The sequence below is a fragment of the Brassica napus genome, chromosome C1, assembly GCF_020379485.1.
Source record: "Brassica napus cultivar Da-Ae chromosome C1, Da-Ae, whole genome shotgun sequence".
In the NCBI taxonomy this organism is placed as follows: Eukaryota; Viridiplantae; Streptophyta; class Magnoliopsida; order Brassicales; family Brassicaceae; genus Brassica; species Brassica napus.
The window spans coordinates 32,309-53,323 of NC_063444.1; the positions used below are offsets into that span (position 1 = coordinate 32,309).

General features: G+C 40.6%; 6 protein-coding genes across 11 annotated transcripts; 3 read left to right on the plus strand and 3 right to left on the minus strand.

The window, feature by feature from the left end:
* Positions 1 to 3,221: 3,221 nt before the first annotated feature.
* LOC106438746 (auxin-responsive protein SAUR50) lies at positions 3,222 to 4,005 on the plus strand. Its single transcript, XM_013880012.3, has one exon. It carries the CDS (start codon positions 3,329 to 3,331, stop codon positions 3,644 to 3,646), a length of 318 nt encoding a protein of 105 aa, XP_013735466.1. The 5' UTR covers positions 3,222 to 3,328; the 3' UTR covers positions 3,647 to 4,005.
* Positions 4,006 to 7,437: 3,432 nt separating this feature from the next.
* LOC106373713 (amidophosphoribosyltransferase 3, chloroplastic) lies at positions 7,438 to 9,221 on the plus strand. Its single transcript, XM_013813851.3, has one exon. The coding sequence runs from the start codon at positions 7,540 to 7,542 to the stop codon at positions 9,175 to 9,177; it is 1,638 nt and encodes a 545-aa protein (XP_013669305.1). The 5' UTR covers positions 7,438 to 7,539; the 3' UTR covers positions 9,178 to 9,221.
* A 22-nt stretch (positions 9,222 to 9,243) lies between these two features.
* On the minus strand, positions 9,244 to 12,424 carry LOC106438752 (tRNA-dihydrouridine(47) synthase [NAD(P)(+)]-like). The gene is made up of 10 exons (XM_048744974.1): positions 12,111 to 12,424; positions 11,924 to 12,034; positions 11,607 to 11,840; positions 11,269 to 11,458; positions 10,786 to 11,057; positions 10,437 to 10,709; positions 10,061 to 10,342; positions 9,867 to 9,987; positions 9,605 to 9,774; positions 9,244 to 9,514 (listed from the first exon to the last, which is right to left on the minus strand). Exons 1-10 carry the CDS (start codon positions 12,360 to 12,362, stop codon positions 9,416 to 9,418), a joined length of 2,004 nt encoding a protein of 667 aa, XP_048600931.1. The 5' UTR covers positions 12,363 to 12,424; the 3' UTR covers positions 9,244 to 9,415.
* Positions 12,425 to 12,567: 143 nt separating this feature from the next.
* On the minus strand, positions 12,568 to 14,870 carry LOC106438764 (protein BASIC PENTACYSTEINE5). 5 transcript variants are annotated; one of them, XM_048744976.1, is made up of 5 exons: positions 14,757 to 14,845; positions 14,357 to 14,519; positions 14,170 to 14,229; positions 13,289 to 14,085; positions 12,568 to 12,916 (listed from the first exon to the last, which is right to left on the minus strand). In XM_048744976.1, exons 3-4 carry the CDS (start codon positions 14,224 to 14,226, stop codon positions 13,294 to 13,296), a joined length of 849 nt encoding a protein of 282 aa, XP_048600933.1. In that variant the 5' UTR covers positions 14,227 to 14,229; positions 14,357 to 14,519; positions 14,757 to 14,845; the 3' UTR covers positions 12,568 to 12,916; positions 13,289 to 13,293. The 5 variants fall into 5 exon arrangements, with proteins under 5 accessions (XP_048600933.1, XP_013735501.2, XP_013735510.2 ...); XM_013880047.3 differs by lacking the exon at positions 14,357 to 14,519 and having other exon boundaries at positions 12,568 to 13,043; positions 14,757 to 14,870; XM_013880056.3 differs by lacking the exon at positions 14,357 to 14,519 and having other exon boundaries at positions 14,757 to 14,869.
* A 29-nt stretch (positions 14,871 to 14,899) lies between these two features.
* Positions 14,900 to 16,340, plus strand: LOC106438791 (V-type proton ATPase subunit c1). 2 transcript variants are annotated; one of them, XR_002654936.2, is made up of 4 exons: positions 14,900 to 15,118; positions 15,437 to 15,722; positions 15,844 to 16,076; positions 16,191 to 16,340. XR_002654936.2 is itself a non-coding variant. In XM_013880076.3 (3 exons), exons 1-3 carry the CDS (start codon positions 15,043 to 15,045, stop codon positions 15,974 to 15,976), a joined length of 495 nt encoding a protein of 164 aa, XP_013735530.1. In that variant the 5' UTR covers positions 14,900 to 15,042; the 3' UTR covers positions 15,977 to 16,340. The 2 variants fall into 2 exon arrangements, 1 of the variants encoding a protein (XP_013735530.1); XM_013880076.3 differs by having other exon boundaries at positions 15,844 to 16,340.
* Positions 16,341 to 16,373: 33 nt separating this feature from the next.
* On the minus strand, positions 16,374 to 20,633 carry LOC111210710 (kinesin-like protein KIN-7F). Its single transcript, XM_048744973.1, has 13 exons — positions 20,125 to 20,633; positions 19,727 to 19,816; positions 19,533 to 19,633; positions 19,326 to 19,439; positions 19,155 to 19,236; positions 18,958 to 19,025; positions 18,802 to 18,867; positions 18,584 to 18,708; positions 18,149 to 18,485; positions 17,980 to 18,078; positions 17,312 to 17,902; positions 16,960 to 17,243; positions 16,374 to 16,880 (listed from the first exon to the last, which is right to left on the minus strand). The coding sequence occupies exons 1-13, from the start codon at positions 20,420 to 20,422 to the stop codon at positions 16,553 to 16,555; spliced, it is 2,583 nt and encodes an 860-aa protein (XP_048600930.1). The 5' UTR covers positions 20,423 to 20,633; the 3' UTR covers positions 16,374 to 16,552.
* Between the last annotated feature and the right edge of the window lie 382 nt (positions 20,634 to 21,015).

Here is a 21,015-nt window from a genome sequence, read left to right on the forward strand (position 1 = left end):
TCTTTTAGACGTCGAACTGTCCGAGGATTCCCTAACCCCTGACAGTTCCAGCTCGCTACTTTTAAGGACCGAGAGGAGATGGATTTCGAAAATCCGTCCTTCTCTTTGAGATTGCCGGGATCATCTTGCATAGCGGCTGGTTATCTGAGTTCGAAGAGGCTCCCGCCTCATGGGAGTTTGATGCTCGTCTGTGAGAGTTTTGTCTTTCCTCCTGTCTGTCACTTGTATTTAGCTTTCTTCGGGCAGTGGGTAGCTTAGCTGTTTGCACCTTTCTCTTTTTGGAGCAGGATCCTTTGATGGTTTTCGGGCTTTGTCGAACCTTACGCTTTCCCGGGGGTCGTCCCGGCTTCCTTTTCTCCGTAGTCACAGGAGGACCCTCTAAAGGGAGTGGTAAGTTGGGGGGGCCAAGCCGCAGTACTGTTGGGGTTCTGCTTGCAGACTTTTCCACAATTCTTACAGGTTCCTCTTCGATGGTGTCGTTCCCACCTAAGTTCGCCTGTGCTATACGGATGGCTGATTTTTCCAATTGCCCTTTCTCCTCTGCTATTCTCATTCTCTCCCTACGGGCCGGGCTCTCTGTTGGGTCTGCACACTGAGTGTACTGAAGCATTGTTTCTCTCACTTCTGCTCTTGCTTCATTGAGCACTTCTTGTGAGTTAGGGACTTGTTGTTCTCTGATAGGATAGTTTCTTCCTAGTTCAGCTCTGTTGTCATTGACAACTACTGGTTCATCCCTTCTAGTTTCATAGCGTCCTCTCCGAGGGGGTGAGCTGAAGCTTGTCTCTATGTGACCATGATGCTCCCTCTGGGCTCGCGAAGTCACCTCTCTCTCAGGAGGGTTTGGATCCTTATGATGAGAGTATCGGCTGTCGAAGCTTCTTTGTCTTTCTTTGGACGCGTGTCTAGAGTATCGTCGGCTGACAGTATCTTGACTGGAGCGGTACCTACTCCTTTCCTCCAAAGTGCGCCGGGCATCATATTTGTGCTCCCTATAGTCATAACTTCTTTCTCTTCTGTGGCCGTAATCATGATCCTCCCCATTGGGGTTGGCTGCTGAACAATGATATATATCTGATTCTGATCTTTGTAGTGGTTGATCAGTTGGCCTTTTTATCTCAGCTTGGTCTTTTGGGTCTAAATACCGCCCCTTTGCCTCACGAGCTTGGTGTTTTGCAATCAAGCAGTCGCGGATCTCATGATCTAGCCGAAAACATTTGGAGCAATGCCTTTCAAGTTTCTCGTATAGAAAGGTTGCGGTGACCTCATCTCCATTGGAGTATTCAATTACTGAAGATTTTATCAGTGGTAGAAGTCCGTTGACTTGGACCCTCATCCTAACTGTCGTTTGTGTTATCTCCAGTTTATCAAAGATACCCAAGTTTTCCCCAAGGTCTGTGACGGTTTCCTCTGACCATAGATGGATCGGGATGCCTTGAACTTTAATCCAAAAGGGGAGCAGGGATGGGAAATCCTTGGAGACTGTTGGTTCCCTTCGTTGTACGATAACCATCCACCTTGCATAGTGATAGGGTCTTTTTTCAAGGACTGCGAGTAGGTCAGTTTCGTTGGAAAACTGGAATTGGAATAGACCATCACCGAGATCAGAACCCACCGGTCTACTCTCTGCCTTCCATAGTTCTGTGAAGAACGGGATAAGTGACCAAACTTTCTGAGCTGTTTGGTTTGTTACTCTGCCAATGAGAGTGAGTGAGTACTTGTTTAGCAGTGCTGAGTTATCTGGTACTTGAGCTCTGATACTAGGCTTCCGTGGTGCTTTGTAACCGTTTGTAGCAATGCTTTTTCCTTTGTCTTCTTTGGAAAGTCTTCTCGCCATTGGAGAGTGTTGTAGTTCTTGTCGAGGAGGAGTTTGATGGAAATTGCAGCAGCTGGTGCTTGAAGGCTTAAAGGATCTAGGAGGAGCAACTGTAGTAAGGTTTTCGAAGAGCTGAATCTCAGCTGAAAACAGCGGTTGCAGGACAGGATTCCCTGTTTCAAATCGATCTGCTTCCTAGCGGGTCTTCACTAGACCTGCGTAGATCTTCATAGCGGCGGTCTCCGGTGAAAAAACGTCGTCAGAAAACGGTCCCTCCGGCCATCGGCGGGGGAAGAACCCGGTGGTTAACGCCCAGGAACGTTTTATTATCCTTCAGTTTATTCTTAAAGGGGGAACAATTTGAAAAGTTGGTGGACTTTACATAGGTTTTTTACCAGAACCAGTAAAAGTTGATGGGATCTGAAGGGTGTCTGCTCCGGAACTGTTGGGTAAAGACCTTCAGCGGGAAAAGTGCATGGGAGAGAAATTTTCTGATTTAGATGAAAACTTTAAGGAGGGCTTGTTTACTGCGACTTTTTTTCTCCTTGTCTACATATTTGTCCACTTTAGTTAGAGTGTACATTATGGGATGCTAGTTTGTGATTACTTAGAATCTAATTACCGAGGATAGAGTATTTAAAGATGACCAACAAAAAATATCATAAACTAGAGGTAATAAATCAAATGCATGCTTTCAACTCTACATGCTTAGCCAAATATATTAATGGAAAACATATAATATGTACTTAATTGTGGTACATATTTACATACCTATTCGTACATAATTATAAAGTATAGTTACCACATTGATATTTTCCCTATTTATGACAATAGCTAATGAAAGAGAGTGAGAGGAGGGACCATGGTGTCTTGGGGAGGACCAACAATGAAATTAAATCGCAATGGGTTTGGATCCCACACTGTCACATGCGTTTCTATATCCCTCCTGCTTTTCTTCTGCTCCTTAAAAATAAAACTGTATATATCTACAGTTATATATTAAATTATTAATATCAATATAATAATCATAGTTCTCTATAATATGCAAGTGACTTGCTATTGGAATAAACATACTAATATTTAAAACATCTAATTACCCTCATCGCCGTTCTTTAAATAATCAGCTCAAAAATCATATTAGTTTTTATTTATAATAAATTCGTAGTTTCCATTTTCTTATACTCGATATGATAATTCCTTCATACAGTTAGCTGGCTGCTGATTTTTCGTTCGAAATGTATAATTATATTTTGGAAGAGTCTTACAAGATGGCACTAACCAAATTTTAGATTACTGATAATAATTTGATTATATATTAGTATTAAATCAAGATGATATAATGTAAGAACTTTAAAAATAATAGTAATATTGCTTTAACATCCTATCCTCATCCTCCTCCATAAATAACCCCTTTTCGCAACCTATCTCTCATCAAACACTTCCCCTTTCTCCTCCAAATTGTCTCCTCACTCCCTCATCTCATCAAGAAGTCAAACACTAGCTAAAACTAAAACAATGGCGGTAAAGAGATCTTCGAAGGTAACACAAACAGCAATGTTAAAGCAAATCCTCAAGAGGTGCTCGAGCTTAGGTAAGAAACAATGCTACGACGAGGAAGGCCTCTCTCTTGACGTACCAAAGGGACATTTTCCTGTTTACGTAGGCGAAAAGCGTATGAGGTACATCGTACCAATCACCTTCTTGTCTCATCCCGAATTTCTGATCCTTCTTCAACAAGCAGAGGAAGAGTTCGGTTTCCACCACGACATGGGAGGACTCACCATCCCTTGTGAAGAAGTCGTTTTTCTCTCTCTAACATCCATGATCCGATAAGACGCAGAGAGAGTTTTATATTATGATCAAGACTAAGATTCTTTTCTTTTTGCCTTTGGATAATAATTTGTTATCCAAATGGTTCTTTTTTCCTTGGACTAATCAAAACCTGTAAGATCCACCTAAAAGATCATTCTCTACACGGATCATGTAAATCTCCATCGGGTTTTAATTAGTTCGTTAATTCCCCCTAATGGGGTTAGTATTCGATGGAACATGTCGATCTGTTTTTTTTTTCATTGAGCTGATAAGTGGTGGCTTGCGCTAATAGATGATTACCGCAAGTTGTATTGGCCATTTTTTTTTAGGTTTGAATCTTGTGATCGTTCGAGTTCTTTGAAACTAAGAAATGTTCAATCTTTGTATGAGTCTTTTCATTGTTTACTTTTTCACGGATGTAAGTATTTTTTTGAGATTTGTGCGAGTGGTGTATAAATTAAAGCTTCCATTCTGTTCTTTATTAAATTAATAATTACGTTTATTATATGTGGCACCTGAACATCTTAAAATGACAATATATTATCCACGATAAGTACGGAATAAATTGATCCAACCGCAACACAGAAGATCACAATTTAGACGACTCAATATTATTAAAAAAATATATTCATGAGTTTCTTGAAAAAGTTACGTACTGGAGGAAAATACAATTGTTTTTTTTCTTGAAACAAGGAAAATACAATTGCTAGAGATGAAATATCAAACCTAGAGAATAATACCACTCTTGTGCCAAAAAAAAGAAGAAGAGAAGAATACCACTCTACGCATCCTTTTTCTTCTTCTAAATTAGGTTTCTATAATCCGACTGAGTTTTTTTTTTGTCTAAAAGCATAGCACGCAGATAGATTTGAGTAAAAGCATATTTGTCTCTAGTAATTGAAGTTGGTCTTATATATAATACTAGTGTTAGTATTCATTGGAATTAACTTAATGCCTTTAAGTTTTAGCTATGATTTTTTTTTTTGAAAAATTGAATGCACTTACTTCTCTCTCTCTTTTGCTTTTCCTACGAGCCACAAGTCGAATATGATAGCAACTACTCTTCTTAATGCACATACCCTCTTTTTTTCCTACATACTTTATCTAATTAACTCCGGCCCTCTCTGAAGAGTATCTTTCCGTTCAAAGCAATTTTATGTTTGGAATAAATTGTATCCACAAACACCAATAATATCTATCCTGCCTCATCATATATACATATGTATATATAATTATTTAGTTACATATAGTTATTTAGTTGAACACAAATGATCGAACATGTTGATTGTAGCATGTACACAACAAACCGATTGATTGAAGGACAGCCATACACGAGTGGCTAAAGCCGCTAAACCGTGACTATGATCAGTATACTGGGAATTTGACTGCCGGTCATTTTAATTTCTGCTAAGTACATATTATCAGACTTAGCACTAGTAGAAAATGATTACATATAGCAGTTATTGTTTTGTTATTTTACTATAAACTGAAAACACCAAAGATAAGAACATGTGAATCCAAACAAATATATATATACATGTGCAAATAAATGATCATTTTGATAAATTTATTATAATAAGACATCACAAGCAAAAGCATATTCATCATAAAATATGTAACGAGATCGAAGATTCAACATATACAAGGACTAACCATTTTAATATATTTTCAGGAAGTGGTTAACAGCAGTGTTTGGTCAGATATGCCTTCAAATGCTAAAGAAGTAAGCAAATAGATTCCTCTCATTTCCATAAAAAGGAACACAGCCTTGGGTTGATCGAGCGAAAATATTAGATTAAAGGCCAACATGGCCTTAAATAGAAAGAGATAAATATAAGAAGAAACACAATTTCTCTATCATATGATGATCTATTGTTCTAACTTTGAAGATTCTTGGATCTAAGAATTTTTGGACTAAATTCAAAACAAGTGTCTAGGTTTCTTCATCAATACATATAGAACCCAGGCTTGTAGACAGTGATGAATTGATTACCGATAAGGAAAACCATTCACGAAGTAAAATGTATATCCAAAGTATTAAACGCAGAGATGAGGAGAAGAAGCCAACAGGCATGGATCCCAACTGGATGAGTATATTACAAAAAAAGAACAATCTCTAAATATTGTCCCTTACCACTACCGTACGAAGTAACTCTCTGTAGGAAAATTCTTGGAAGCTGCATTTGTCACATATCATCTTCTATTTTAGAGTATTTTTATAATTTATTTTATATAATTATTATTCTAATAATTTATGATTAATGATTGACAAAAAAAAAGAAACTTTTGAAACAAATATTAATATAATTTTATTGAAATCATATCTTAATAGAACATTTATGATATATTAAATATAAACGTACTATTGCTCAAACCACATCGTGGTGGTCTAGTGATTTCCATTAGAGGAGAAGTTGTCATGTTGGTCCAGGTCAGGGATCGTCTCCCTTCTAGTGCGAAATTATTAGCACCATATGCGGCCACGCGGATATGGACTCATGCTTATGACCCATTTGAATACCGGGAGATGATTCATCTGTGGGTTGCACCTCTCACCCAAGAGTTAGCTCTGTGTCTTTAATATACTCGGATTTAACCCTTTTGTTTTAAAAAAAAAATACTATTGCTCACAAATTTTAAATATTTTTGGCTGAAAGTACCAAACTTATAATGTTATATGGAATAATAAACCAAATATAGAATCCCACACATATATTTTTTTCAAAGAAATCTAGCTACTTATATTTATATATGTTATTATAATAGTTTGTCAATTGAAGGGATTGTGGAATCACGCACATAATTAAAATTGGTTTTATCTCGCATAGGAAAACATGACAATAGAAAGAAAAAAAAGAGTAGCCTTTTCAAGTTATCTAAGGAAGTTAGTTAGGCTGATATAGCTCAAAGTACGACTCTCTCTCTTATCTCTAAAAATCTTTTAGAGAGAGAGTCGGTGTCGTGTTCTTGTCGCCGACGGTTTCTGGCGGCTTGTTCTCCCGTTCATCAGGAACTGACTCCGGTATACAGCGGTCTCCTTGAAGCTGTATAGTCGGCTTTTAACTCTGGTGGCTCGCGTTCATCTCGGCAGAGCTATCTGGCTTTTGGCTCCGGTGGTGCTTTTGTGGTGGCGTCGCTGGCTTCTTCCGGGTTATACCGGATCTGTTTGGACTTCGCCTCTTGCTATCCCTTGTTTCAATCGCTCTTTTTTCTTCGTTGATGATGGATCGATTGATGACGATTGATCTTTTATAAGAAGTGTAGTTCTGTTTGGTGCTTTGGCTTTGATTTCTGGTAGTTGGGTTCATTAGATTCGCTTTTGGTTTCGGTTGATTGATGTTCTCTAGTGGACGGAACTCCGGTGGCGAAGGCTTAAGCGCTAGGGTTAAAGGTCTTCATTTTCCATTAATGTTGTCGGCGGTTTCTTTCGACGGAATCCTATTTCCGGTGTGTCCAGTGGATTTTCGGTAAGTCATCCGGTGACGACTTACTAGTCGGTGGTGACATATGCTTTGCTGTCCAACACGCGTCTTCTCTTTTCAGCAGGTCCTACACGTGTTTGGTGGGTCAATCCGATCACCCTTCTTAAGCTTTTCTTTTTCTCTTAGCCTTGGCTGTTTGTTGTTTTTGTTTTGGGCTTCGTCCCTTATGGGCTTCGTCCCATTAATAATATACTTCAGGACGACAAAAAAAAAAAAGAGTAAATAAATAAAACCTTAATTTTTCTGGTTTTCGATAATGACTCTAACTAATGTATGAACTCGATAAGGATATAAAACATCTATATTCTCTCAACGTAACCGACAATTAACACTCACAACTTTATAAATAGTTTCCATCAAATTCAGTCAAAGCCTTACTACACAAGCTCTTTGATTCAAAACTAGGCTATAGCTCATTAGAGTTCATCATCCATGGCCTTCTCTGTGGAAATCTCGTCTATATTCCCGTTCTCTCTATCCGCAAAACCTAAGAAAGCTTCGCAGGATACCCTAAACCCATGCTTTACCAAACCCTGCCTTAGGCCCCAAGTTTCGAAAACCCTAAGTTTCTCCGTTTCATGCAGAAGAAGCACACTTGCCCCTGTTTTCTCGTCGATGATAACAGCACAAGTGGCCAACGAAGACGACGGAGAGGACAAGCTTCACGAAGAATGTGGAGTAGTCGGAATCCACGGTGACCCTGAAGCTTCCCGTCTCTCTTACTTGGCTCTTCACGCGCTGCAACACCGTGGCCAAGAAGGAGCAGGAATCGTAACCGTTAATCACAAGGGTCTCGAATCGATAACAGGCGTCGGATTAGTGTCGGAAGTGTTCACGGAGTCGAAACTAAACACTCTTCCTGGCGATATAGCGATAGGACATGTCCGGTACTCAACCTCCGGAGCCTCGATGCTCAAGAATGTTCAGCCTTTCATCGCTACCTGCAAACTCGGATCCTTGGCAGTAGCGCACAATGGTAATTTCTTGAATTACAAGCAACTCAAGAGAAAGCTTGAGGAGAACGGTTCCATCTTCATCGCAAGTTCTGATACCGAGCTGGTGCTTCACCTGATCGCCAAATCTAAGGCCAAGACGTTCCTTCTGAGGATCATCGACGCTTGCGAGAAGCTTCGAGGTGCTTTCTCGATGGTTTTCGTCTTTGAAGACAAGCTTGTCGCCGTCCGAGACCCGTTCGGGTTCAGACCACTTGTGATGGGCAGAAGAAGCAACGGTGCAGTTGTTTTCGCCTCAGAGACTTGCGCTTTGGACCTTATCGATGCGAGGTACGAACGTGAAGTGTGTCCGGGGGAAATAGTGGTCGTCGATAGAGGAGATGTAGGGGAAAGCTCTATGTTCATGGTCTCTCACCCTGAACCGAAGCAATGTGTGTTCGAGCACGGTTACTTCTCACAGCCCAACTCAATTGTCTTTGGACGTTCAGTGTATGAAACACGCCGCATGTACGGTGAGATATTAGCCACGGTGGCACCTGTAGAATGTGATGTCGTCATCGCAGTGCCGGACTCGGGGACAGTTGCTGCTCTTGGATACGCAGCCAAAGCTGGAGTTCCGTTTCAGATCGGTCTCCTGAGGTCGCACTATGCTAAACGCACTTTCATAGAGCCAACTCAGAAGATCCGTGATTTTGCAGTGAAGGCAAAGCTGTCTCCTGTCCGGTCAGTCCTTGAAGGGAAGAGGGTGGTTGTGGTGGATGACTCTATTGTCCGAGGAACCACGAGTTTGAAGATAGTTCGGATGCTAAGAGACGCTGGAGCCAAACAAGTTCACATGAGAATTGCATTGCCGCCGATGATTGCGTCCTGTTACTACGGAGTGGACACTCCTAGGAGCCAAGAGCTGATCTCTAGTAAGATGAGCGTTGAGAAGATAAGGAAGCATATTAACTGCGATACTCTGGCGTTTCTACCATTAGATAGCTTGAAACAAGTCTATGGACCAGTCGAGTCACGCAGCTATTGCTACGCCTGCTTTACCGGCAAGTATCCAGTGACCGAAACAGAGACTGAGGAGAACAATGCCGAGAGAGAGAGAGAACTCAACGCTCTCTAAATTATTTATAATCACTTTGTTCTCTATCTGCTTCAGTTTTTTTTTTCCCATTTAAAACTGGGGGTGTATAGTTTTTAATTATGAGATTATGGTTTTAGAAAAAGGCAATAATAGTACATTGTTCTCGAATTGCTGTCTACACTAAAAAAAAAAAAACTATTGAATAGAAATTTGCTCATCACAGTTTCAGACGTGTTTATGGATGAAGATTGAGCTTACATAAAATGTGGAGTTGGAATTAGCCATTTTCAGCTCGGTCATACGCGTTGGATTTGTGCTTGGGTGCAAACGTGAAGCCTTCCGGAACCTTTCCAAGCAGCAATTCCGATATACGAACCTGCATGTTTGTGACAATTAAATCAAACTTTGAGTTCCTTCATATATAGTCCAACGTAATACAGCTGAATGAACAAGTAAAATTACGCACCCAGTCACCCGCAGATTCAGACATCATGAGAGTCTCGAGATCATCACGACCAAAGTAAGAAGGCGGACGCCAGTTGATTTGCTGCGGGATCACATCCAGCAGACCTACAGGTATGTACCTAAACGTGTAGCTTAGCCACTCCAGCAAGAAATGCCTAGTTGTCTCAACTCCTGTTGTAATAAAAAAGGTTTTAAATAACAGCAGAAAGAGCTTAATAATGCGCAAAACCAGTAAAAAGTATCTTCGATTCCATGCTTATTACCTTTTGTGTCGGATCCCCAATGTTGAAGACCAAAACGCACAAAGTCCTTTAAGATGTTAAGTCTTTCCCCGGAGGTAATATCCCAGTGTCGTTGCTCTTTGATTTCAGTAAATATCCAAGGCTGCACAAGTTTAAGAAAAAAACATTGAGATATACTACTAGAGAAGGCTTAATAGTAAGGTCATATACACAACCTTGATCAGTGCTCCGCGAGCAATCATGCAGCTAGACAACTCAGGACAGTCAGACTTGTGTTTGTTCCAGTCTAAAAAAGAGTAGACATCTCCATTTCCTATAACTTGTAGGTTAGAGGAAGCGTTTTTGGTACACTTGTATATATAGTCCCAATCCGCAGACTTGCTATAACGTTGTTGTCTTGACCTCCCATGAATCGTCACTGCAGTGGCTCCCCAATCCCCAATATCTGAAATTAATGAGTCTATCCGGTTCTTACCCTCAAAAAATGCAGTTCGTACCTGGCACCCAAAACGGAGAGGGCAAGTAAAGAGAGGTTAACACACCAATACATCTTGCAATTAATAGGTTACGATATATGCTTAGGGTAGTTACCTTGATAGTGATAGGTGTTTCAACAATGGAAGAAGAGACCTCCACGATGTTCTTCATTCGTAATGGTTTGTTGAGAAGAGCTGAACCAGCACTTTTGTTCACAACCATATCTATCGGGCAGCCCATGTTGATGTCTATGAAATCAACCGTGCATTCTCGATCTATAAGCTCAACCGCACGAGACACCGTGTCTGGAAAAGAACCGCAAATCTGAACACCAAACAGATCTTCCGATGAATGCCTTCTAAGCAGAGCCCATTCCGAAGCTTGGCCCTATAGTTTCAGATTTTCACATTTATTACAAAAATAACAACACTGTTTTTATCACAAGTAATCTTAGTGGGCTAACCTGCAAAAGATTTGTACACATGGCCATCTCACCACAAGTCACATCAGCTCCCAATACTTTGCAAAGTCTTCTGAAGGGAAGATTGCCCACAGTTGTTAGGGGTGCAAGGTACAACTTATCCCTAAAATCAATAAGCTTTTTCTTTTCGCGAGGGTGCGATTTTAGGCTCCCATCAGTTTCAACAACTTTGATGCTATCCTCCTCATCCTCTATCTTGGCTTTTGAAGTAGAATGCCCCTTCTTTTCCGTTTCATCGTCCACATCCATCACCCCTGTATCAATACAGTTAAATGGAACATCAGGATGTTGTCTTGTCCCAGACCCTTCTTTGTGCGAGCGAACTCTTTTTCTTTAATACACATAGCTATGATGATATTATTTAAAGACTTAAAAAAACTATGCAACCATCTGAGATAATCTAGAACACGTAATTTGGGCATTGTGAAAATCCTATTTTATGAAAATTAAAGAAGAAAGTCTAACCATCATTAATGTCTCCAAGTTTAGAAGTCTCGTTGTTGTCGTCAGATTTGGCCTTTTTCATGGGACGAACTTGTTCAGTTTCTAATGGTCCATGAACATCAACATCTTCAGTTGCTTGACTGCCATTAGCACCATTCAGAGGTTTTTCTGCGTCATTCTCTTGAGCAGCATTGCTTTTTTTGGCATGTCCCTAGAAATTGTATGGAAATAATGAGACAAAAAGCCCAAGAGAAATAATAATCATGTCGCATGCTAAAAGATATGGGAGTGAACAGCAGCATAAGAGATGTCAAAGAAACACAAGACAAGAAGCATGGTAGTCCGTAAAACTTAATTACCATAAGGCCAAGGGATTTAAGTTTGGCATCTGCCTTGACAAAGGTCATGTTATTTTTCCATAAAAGCCTCTGTGTCTCTTTGTTAAAAAAATTAAACTCGGAGTTCTTCTGCTCCCCATCAGAATTTCCACCAGAGATAGCTTTGTGAGTGCCAAAGAATCTGCATGATAAACCATATTGACACTTCATCCCAGAGGCCACAAATGGGCACTGCCCATCTATATCATCTGGTTTCTGCATTTACAAATAAATATTATTATTTCTCAATATCAACCAAGCTAGTTTCGATCAAATGGAACAAAAAAAAAGAAGAGTACCTGAGCTTTGAAGGCTTCAATGTCATGATTAAAGCGGCATTTCTCTTTATACTGACACGAATCAACGTCTTCTGTTTTCGAAACCTGCGGACACAGGTTTATCGCACACTTCTGCAAAAAAAAAGAAAAATGGCATCATTATATCCTAATAAGCTTGAAAAAAAATATGGATGAACTGACGACGTACCTCCCGGCGTTCCCTTTTGAGCTGTCGCTTCGATTTCTTCTCCTGGACTAAGCTCGGATGAGGCGCCTTCACGTCACTTTGCTTTAGGGAACGGCTTGGAGGAGGAGGACATAGGAACTCCTTTTTAATAGGAGCCATCGAACGCTCTATAAGCTCTTCCGAAGTCGCTTCATACACACTGAATTGCTTCGTCGGCTTTGCATTTCCTTCAACACTCGTCTCCGCCGCGACCTCAGCTACTACATCGGACATAGCTCCCTCGTCGCCGAAAAGATTACACACAGAGATGAATACAGTGATAATGTTTTTAGGGTTTTAGATATTTCTACGGACGAGAGATATAAGACCCAGCCCGTTAACTACAGTTTCCCCAAGAGATTTAAATTCACGAAATGCTTTTATTAGGCCTAAAATGAGGCCCGGCCTGTTAACTGCAGTTCTTACAGCAGAGAAAAAATAATAATCAGAGGAGAATACCAAACTAACAAAAGCACAAAACAAACAGACAATCTCTGTCTCAACCTCAATCTCTTGACCCTCCCGCCATTACAACCAAATTATATCTACCATGATCTGACGTAAAACTGGATTTCATCTGTAATATACATAATTCAACACACTGCACATAGATAAAAATAAATATATACTGTTTGCCTAGTTGATATGCAACTCCAATCCTTTGATCCAGCCAACACCCGGTCTACTCTATCCATTTTGCTGACACGGTACCATTCAGCTTCTGCTGAGACTGTGGCTCCTGTCTTAACTGGCTGATGTTGAGTTGCTGGGATATGGTGATGTCCAGACTGAGCAAGATGAGAACAGGGGGAACGATTAGAGACAAGCCGTAGTAGATGATCCGTTAGGGTGCGGTATGGCTCTTGCCGTTAAATGTCAGGTCAGATACATCAGAAGAGCGGAGAGAATGAAGAACTGGTTAAAACCCATTTGAGATTTGAAGAAATTGTAAAACAAAATATGACAATCATTATTCACTAGACTGTTTTATTAATTACATAATAAACACAGAGACCAACCCAAAACCATTTGCATTAACTAGAACTATGGACAATAAAAATAAAATAAGAATGGAACTAAACAAGCTTCATTCGACCTCTGAACCTAAAATGTTAAAACGAAAAAGAGAGAGAGATAGAAAAAAAACAGAGAAAACATACTTTGCCTACATGATCGTGATGTAGCGATTGGTGCCGTGCCTAGCCCAATAATCCTTGAGATCAACGGGAGAGGAGAGGTCGTGGCCTTGCCCAGCTAAACGGCTAAGTAGCCTGGAGAAGACGTTTCCGCTCATTTTCCTACCGCCCACTCGAGAATGCCGCTTGTTTGGCATCTGCGGAAGAGGATACAGAGACAAAGTGGTAGTGCAGCATGATGATTGCCACCCGCCGTTTCCCCATTTGTAACAGTGACGAGCAGTACCAGTACAAGTGCACATGGGCACTGGCATTGTCGTCTCATCGAAGGTGACAAGGTTTAAGCCGACAACGTTACTGTCCCAATCTTTTCTGCATTTCTTTCCAGGAGAAGCAACATGATGGTTCAGATCTTCGCCTACTCTCTTTCCCTTTGACCTTGTTTCCGGTTTGCGCTTTTTTTTTCTTTTACTTGGCGCAGCTTCATGTGGAATAGTTGACAATGGGGAAGGGTTGGATAAGTGGGAGGAACCGAGCTTTGCACGTGACAAAATGTAGTTAAGATTGTGTTCACGGAACTGAAGAGCACTTAAGGCACTGTCCCTCTCCAGTATAGCATTATCTCTTAGAGAGAGAGCTTTGTCGCGTTGGTCAAGTGCTTCGTCCCGAGCGGCTAATGCTTCCTGCTTGGCAGCCAGGGCGTCGTCTCTTTCCTTGAGGGCAGCGTCTCTCTCGGCAAGGATGGACATGATCTTCTGATTCATGACCAGAGCATTATGTTGGTCCTCCTTTGTCTGATGATGATTAGGCATCGTATTCCACTGTTAGAAAAAAAAAAAAAAACAATTCCCGATTAGCTTTCCAGCCAAAGTAGTAAAAAAGAATCATATAAAAAAAATGCTTACGACAGAGTGTGTTCCTTCTTTGTAGTAATCGGGGTTGTAACGCCCATCGCTCTCCATCCTCTGAATTCAAAACCAGTAAAAGCAAAATCAAGTATTTGATATATAATAACAAAGCAGCACAGCAGAAATGGTCTTTGAATACGGTTCTAATGAATGAATGAATGAATGAAGGGATGGTGGAGCTCACAATTTTTTACTACTTGTTGGATAAGCAAGCAAGCAATCAATCAATCCTGAATCTAAGCTTTGTATATTTGAGATCATCCAATCCCCCCCCCCACTGCTCCAATACAATTTTCCCATAACCACCCCCATAAAGAAAAACAGTATGACATCCCAAGTAAGACTCTCTACATCAACCCAAAATCCAAACGATTAGCGTTAGATAACTGCAAAAATAAGAGTATCTGAAAGATATATAACCATCAAACAGTTTCAATTTCAAGTTGAGAGAGCTCCCATAATAATCCAAATTCGAAAAAAAAAAAAATAATAATAATTCAAAATTGAGAAACGAAAGGTGAAATATATTCGGATTAAGGTATATATGTGTAAGATTATTATAACAAAATGATCGGTAGCCTTACGGATATGGAAGGAGAAACAAGCGAAGGGAATAGAGAGCAAAGATCTCGGGAGGGGGAGAAGAGCCAAAGGAAGGAGAAGGAGAAGGAGGTTAGTATCGTCTATCTACAACATTATCTTCGAAAACGTGGGCCGGAGGGAGCCCAAATAATTAAGCCCATATTCACGTGTGTGTGTGTGTGTGCGCTTTGCTGCCTGCTGTTGTCTGTCATTAGATATCTCTCTATCTCTCCACTTCATTGTGATTCAATCTGAGAGGAGGGAAGGGGAGATCGAGAATCGTTGGAAATGTCAACGTTCAGTGGAGATGAGACAGCACCTTTCTTCGGCTTCCTTGGCGCTGCCGCAGCCCTCGTCTTCTCCTGTATATTCCATTTTCACTGGTCGCTCTTTTTTTTTTTCTTCTTCTGAATTTTTGAGATGCTAACGACCTGCATTTGATTTGACCTTTAGCCAACCTCTTCTCAACTGAATCACACATTCTTGAACAGCAGCTTTAGAATCTGAGATTTTTCTATTGTTTTTGTTTAATTTATTATTGTTGGCAAATTTGGTGACTGCTTCTAATTGCACAAGTAGAGATTTACTTTGTTACCATCAAGTTAACGTACTTGCTTTCCATCCAAGGCCAGAATGTCGATACAATTGTCATATCTAATAGAATACACTCTTTGACTACTAGGCATGGGAGCTGCATATGGGACCGCCAAGAGTGGTGTCGGAGTGGCATCTATGGGTGTTATGAGACCAGAGTTGGTGATGAAGTCTATTGTCCCCGTTGTTATGGCTGGTGTCTTGGGTATCTATGGTTTGATCATTGCCGTTATCATCAGTACCGGTATTAACCCCAAGGCTAAATCTTACTACCTCTTTGACGGATATGCACATCTCTCTTCTGGTCTAGCTTGTGGCCTTGCTGGTCTTTCTGCTGGAATGGCCATTGGTATCGTTGGCGATGCTGGTGTCAGGTTATCTAATCAATTCATGGCCTCTCTCTCTCTCTCGTTTAGCTTTTCTCATTTTGTAATATATCCCATCCCCCTCGTTTGATAAGCAACTTTTCCTTTTTTTTTTTTTTTTTGATGGCAGGGCCAATGCTCAGCAGCCAAAGCTGTTCGTTGGAATGATCCTTATCCTCATTTTTGCTGAAGCTCTAGCTCTATACGGTCTCATCGTCGGGATCATCTTGTCCTCCCGAGCTGGTCAGTCCAGAGCCGAATGAGGAGGAAGAGCTTGTCTTCTTCTTCTTCTTCTGCGTCATAATCATTCTTTCTTTTGCTGGTCTCTTCATCCGCCCAGATCTTCTTATATTATTTTATCAGGTTAGTTGAGACACAGCAGTGGTTCCGCTACTCTGCTCTGCTTCATACTCTTGTTGTTCGTTTTCACCCTTTGTGTGAACCTTGTACGACTGATTTTTCTTTTTCTCTTCCCAGCAAGATGCTACTGTCTGTGAGAGACACCCCATCTATTATTCTATGTTTTGTTATCTGTCCAAGGAAAACTCTATTTGATCTTTGTTTATCAAACCTATGCTGCTTTATTTGAATTATTCTGGGAATTGGAAGTGTTGTCTTCATATGTTATTTGTTGAGAGAACTGATCACATATACACATGATACACACAAATTTTTCATATTATGTAATTAGTTTTTCCAAAACAGAAGCTTGACTGTAAATTTGCTCAACAGATACAAATAAAAACACTGATTGAAAAATATATGTTTTACACACAACGTTGGCTCCGAAGAAAAGACGCAAAGAAGATACATATACACACTGTTACAAGAACAGATGGTTAGAAAAGCGTAGGGATGCTTTTTCTCCAGCTACGCGATCTCTGAGCTGTCAAGAAGGAAGGAGGGGTGAAGGCCAGACCAAACATCTCCTTCATGGCTCTCCCTTGCTCAGCGAACCTCACAAGCTTCGCTACAACATCTGCGCTTTCCACAACCTGACTCATGTCCTTGGGATTGCTCCACAGCTCGTTCACGAGTTGTAAACGCCTGCGTTTGGAGTTGACAGCAATCCCAAACTTGTGATAGATTCTTCTCCTCTCTTCTCCTGAAAACCTTTTCCCCACGAGCTTGCTCAGCATCATTCTCTCCCCGTGAAGCGCCTTCCGGCTTTTGCCAACGCCACAAAACAAAAGAGTAAATACAAATGCCAAACGCTTAATAAAAACACCAAAAAGAAGTATCCAACCTTGAAGCCAGTGTTAAGGTTTCTCCTCCTTCCAAAGTTTGGTTTCCCTGAGAGAAGCGAGCTTTCATAAACAAAAGTCTTCTTAGCTCCACCCCAATGTAGATTGAATCAGCCTCATCATCTCCTTTGAAGAGCAAGTAGAAGTATGTTCTATGCGCCAAAGAGACGTTACAGGTTTGCCATAGCTCAACAATCTCTCGCCGCTGTCTCTCAAATTCCATGTCCATAATGACCAGACCAATATCCCTCCCCATTTTACCAGAATCGTCATCAGTAATCGACACCTGATTGAAAGTAAGTTGTAATCTACGAAGAAGAGAACCCACTAGTATATATATATATATAAGCTCACCTGGCCTTGACGCTTAGCCATCTCCTTAAGACCATCAACGAAAGTCCGGATGCTAGTAATACCTCCCTCTTCTCCCAAGGGGGTTCTGCTGCTCTGAGTCTCAGTGGAATCGCTCCCGCAAGAAGACAGCGAATCATTCCTTGACACACTAGAACCCAACTCTAAACCAGAAAACACAATCTTCTTGTTCTTGTGACTCTCTTCTTCTGGTCTTCCTGTCCCTAGGTTTTCAGGTGGAGTGCTCGTGCCTGGCGCGGTCTCTCTGCGGTTCCAGCTTCTCAACCTCACGTTTTGGCCTACACTAGCGTCCTCACTAGGGCCTAAAATGTTCTTAGGTTCTGCTCTTTTTTCGTCTTTGTGGTTGACTGTAGCTGATTCCTCAATCTCAATGCATTGAACTTCTCTGCAATATTCTTCTGATGGATCTTCTGAACGCGTAGGCAGCTCTTCATCATCATCATCCTCAGAGTGAGATGAAGCTCTTGTTATTGACATCCCATCTGATATGAAGTTCCTCTCTAAATCGATCACGCCTGATGTCTGTGACACTGAACCATCCTCCCACTTGTCTATGTGCTGCGGAGTTCCACACTTCAACAGAAGCAAAAATAAAGTGAATTATTTGTTGCATAAAGTGAAATTGTGGGAGGAGCCAGAAAAATAAATACCTTTGAGGCCTCATCGAGTTCAACCATTCTCATGATATCTTCAAGCCGGGATTGAGCAAGATCTCTCTCTTCTCTCAACTCTGCCATCTCCTTTTCCATCTGCATTCAACATTACACCTTAGTTTAGCATTAACCCAACCTGAAAAGGAGATCTATCAAAAGCACAAACCTTTTGTATATGAAGATTCTTCTTCCTCACCGTCATGGCACAATCACATTTAGAGGCAGGCGTGGCAGGGGTTCTCAGCTCGGTCTCGAGCCTCGCAAGCTCACGCTGTAGTTGCTTCAGCAGGGCCTTGTCTGACATAACGACGTTGATCCGGGCCTTTGTGGTAACTTCCTTTGCACAGCAAGCAAACAAGAGAGTGTTCCTCGTTAGCTCGACGTGACTCCTCGCTGGGCTCAGAGTGCAGATGATGGCGGTTCTTGAATTACCCCCCAAGCATGGCTGTAGAATTCGTGTGAGCTTGGAGTCTCTAAAGTTGATGTGCCCTTGCCTTCCCTTACTACATAGATCACTCAGTGGTTAGACAATCTAAGTCAAGTTAATCTACTTCAGCATGCGTAAGACAGCAACTTATATAAGGATGTATTGTTTACAAACCTAAGTTTACGGATCACTGTTCCAAGAGTAAGCAAACTTCGGTTGATATGGCAGCCTTCCTTGAGTCTCGCACCAGCTGACATCGCCGGTGATGCACGCTCGCTTCCCGCCAGATCTATGAAGTTCTGCACGTTAAGGAAGAATAATGAACACGGTTGTTAGAGAAACATAACACCCCAGGATCCAACAGAAAGAAAGGGTTGTTGGTGAGAGCATACCACACTTGCCATGAGGGTGGTGGAGTTTTCTTTGTCTAAGAACTCACGAGCAGAGCTTTCAACCGTCTAGAATATTAGCAATACAGTTGAGGTCCAAGTTAAGAAAGAAAGAATCTTTGGTATTTAAATCCAGTGACAGATTGATAAGAGTTTAACCAGTTTGATAATCTGATGAGATCTGGAACTTCTCTCATTTAATGAGGTTTCACCAATCTTACGTTGTGCTGCCAAAATTATAGAGACATGTAAGTTACAACATTAATCTGAATAACAATCTGATTTTCAGACCAATATTATCATGTGGCCACTTCATAGTAATGCAAAGTGATTTTTGACTCTTTTGGGGTTTTTACCTTCACAGACAGATAGAAGGTCCTTGAGATGGTTCCAGTCTCGCAGAGTTTCCTCTGTGGCTTTTTCAACCACTGTCCCTTTCTGGTAAGAACCAAGAAAAGAAAGATTCAGACAAAATTTACAAAACTAAAAAAGCGCTCAGTAAAGAAATTTGACATTAATTTTTTTACCTCAGGATCGTCTCGTAGCCTAAGGGATGTACCATCGGAGCTAAGCAAATCTCGGATGGCCTCATTGTAGATCTCTATAGCTGAAAATTTAACGGAAAATGCTCTTTCTTCATGCTACAGACAGCATCCAGATTTAATTAGTATTGGGTGCAATAGAACAAACAAAAAAAAAGGAGGGTTGATATTATATTGGGAAGAAGGGTGAACCTGAAAAATGTAGTCAAAAATGTCAGCGACAGCAAACTCAGTAATAGCAGACATGGTGTAAGTCTTTCCGCTACTCGTCTGGCCATACGCAAAAATACTACCTGTCAAAACGGTTAAGAGTAAATTTGAAGAAGTGAGCATATATGGGTTTCATTCCATTGATCACCCAACAAAAATAAAGGAAGATTAGGTACAATTGATTCCTTTGACAACAGAGAGAGCGATGTCCTTGGTTCCATTCTCGTAAACATGTCTGGTGGGACATTCACCTCCGTATACTCTATCTGTCACCACACCACAAAAAGGAAATGGGAATCTGAGTCTGACATACAGTACAAGATGAAAGGGTGAGATATATAAACGTAGTTGTCTAGAATATCAAGGCCAAAGTAGAGGTTGAGTTCATATAAAAGGCTGGTGCCTACTGGTAAAATATCTATCTGTCATCTTAAACATGGACTATAAAAATAAGTTCATATCCAGTGATGCTGGTGAATCTCATAATCAGGAGGGCTACTACCTATTTCGTTGGAAAATCTTATATATATATAGAAGAGGGAGGGATGAAGAGCAGTATAAGCTCTATAGTTACCAAAAGAATAAGCAGAAGGAAAGTTGGAGGATTGGCGCAAGGTGTTTCTTCTGTACAAGATGGTGGTATCATTGAGACATTCCCAATCCTCCGTAGGTTCGTTAGCGGCAATCTCTTTCTGGTTAGGGGGCCTCAATCTAACCAGAACCAGTATCTTCTCTTCTCGGGCGTCTGTCTTTTCCATATCTTCTTTTGGTGTTTTCTGCTTCAACAAGTCAGCTACCATAAACATGAAACATGCCAGTATAAAAGGAAAAGCATTTTGCTCTGCTGAAAGAAAGAAAGAGAGAGAGAGCATTCAGTGAACCAAAACACACGAAATAAAAGAGAAGACGATGGTTGTTGTTGTTATAATTAAATAAACACAAGGCAGTTTAGTTTAGTTAAGAAGGTGGCCAACCTCAACTGAAGAAAGAAAAGAGATAACCGACTACTATCTATCTGTAATGGCCACCCACTACGCTTTGAAAGACTTAAGTAACGGTTTACCAATCTAAACATTGTTAAAGTATTCTAGACATTGAAAAGTGACTTGATTTTTATAATATTCTAGCTAGTGACAAGCAAAGAAAAAAAAAGAGAATGACTTTTGAGTTTAGTATTCATATATAATATATAAGTCTCCTTCATCATCAGTAGAGAGACGACATTGTCAGACAGAAATGCGCGTTTTTAAGGTATATGAGAGAGATAGATTCGAGTTTAGTTTAACAAACAAAACAATAAAAATAGCAGAGGGTAAAGTGAGAGTTGTCTTCTTCTTACAGAAACGAAGAAGAAGAAGAAACAAGAATGTGAGGGAGGTTGATTCTTCGAATAAAAATGAAAACTTGGTGTGAGAGAGAGACACAAAAAAAAAAAAAAATATATATATATATATATATTTATTTA

What these genes read in the sequence shown, in the direction of transcription:
- LOC106438746 (XM_013880012.3), top strand. Translation starts at nt 3,329, where the DNA reads ATGGCGGTAAAGAGATCTTCGAAGGTAACACAAACAGCAATGTTAAAG.
- LOC106438791 (XM_013880076.3), top strand. Translation starts at nt 15,043, where the DNA reads ATGTCAACGTTCAGTGGAGATGAGACAGCACCTTTCTTCGGCTTCCTT. An exon ending in CGCAGCCCTCGTCTTCTCCT is followed by an intron (nt 15,119 to 15,436) that starts GTATATTCCATT and finishes TTTGACTACTAG; the next exon opens with GCATGGGAGCTGCATATGGG. An exon ending in GTTGGCGATGCTGGTGTCAG is followed by an intron (nt 15,723 to 15,843) that starts GTTATCTAATCA and finishes TTTTGATGGCAG; the next exon opens with GGCCAATGCTCAGCAGCCAA.
- LOC106438764 (XM_013880047.3), bottom strand. Translation starts at nt 14,226, where the DNA reads ATGGAGAGCGATGGGCGTTACAACCCCGATTACTACAAAGAAGGAACA. An exon ending in AAGAAGGAACACACTCTGTC is followed by an intron (nt 14,086 to 14,169) that starts GTAAGCATTTTT and finishes TTTTTCTAACAG; the next exon opens with TGGAATACGATGCCTAATCA.
- LOC106438752 (XM_048744974.1), bottom strand. Translation starts at nt 12,362, where the DNA reads ATGTCCGATGTAGTAGCTGAGGTCGCGGCGGAGACGAGTGTTGAAGGA. An exon ending in TTAAATCCCTTGGCCTTATG is followed by an intron (nt 11,459 to 11,606) that starts GTAATTAAGTTT and finishes TACAATTTCTAG; the next exon opens with GGACATGCCAAAAAAAGCAA. An exon ending in CTCGCGGAGCACTGATCAAG is followed by an intron (nt 9,988 to 10,060) that starts GTTGTGTATATG and finishes AAACTTGTGCAG; the next exon opens with CCTTGGATATTTACTGAAAT.
- LOC106373713 (XM_013813851.3), top strand. Translation starts at nt 7,540, where the DNA reads ATGGCCTTCTCTGTGGAAATCTCGTCTATATTCCCGTTCTCTCTATCC.
- LOC111210710 (XM_048744973.1), bottom strand. Translation starts at nt 20,422, where the DNA reads ATGCTCTCTCTCTCTTTCTTTCTTTCAGCAGAGCAAAATGCTTTTCCT. An exon ending in GGCTACGAGACGATCCTGAG is followed by an intron (nt 19,237 to 19,325) that starts GTAAAAAAATTA and finishes GGTTCTTACCAG; the next exon opens with AAAGGGACAGTGGTTGAAAA. An exon ending in CCACCCTCATGGCAAGTGTG is followed by an intron (nt 18,709 to 18,801) that starts GTATGCTCTCAC and finishes CTTAACGTGCAG; the next exon opens with AACTTCATAGATCTGGCGGG.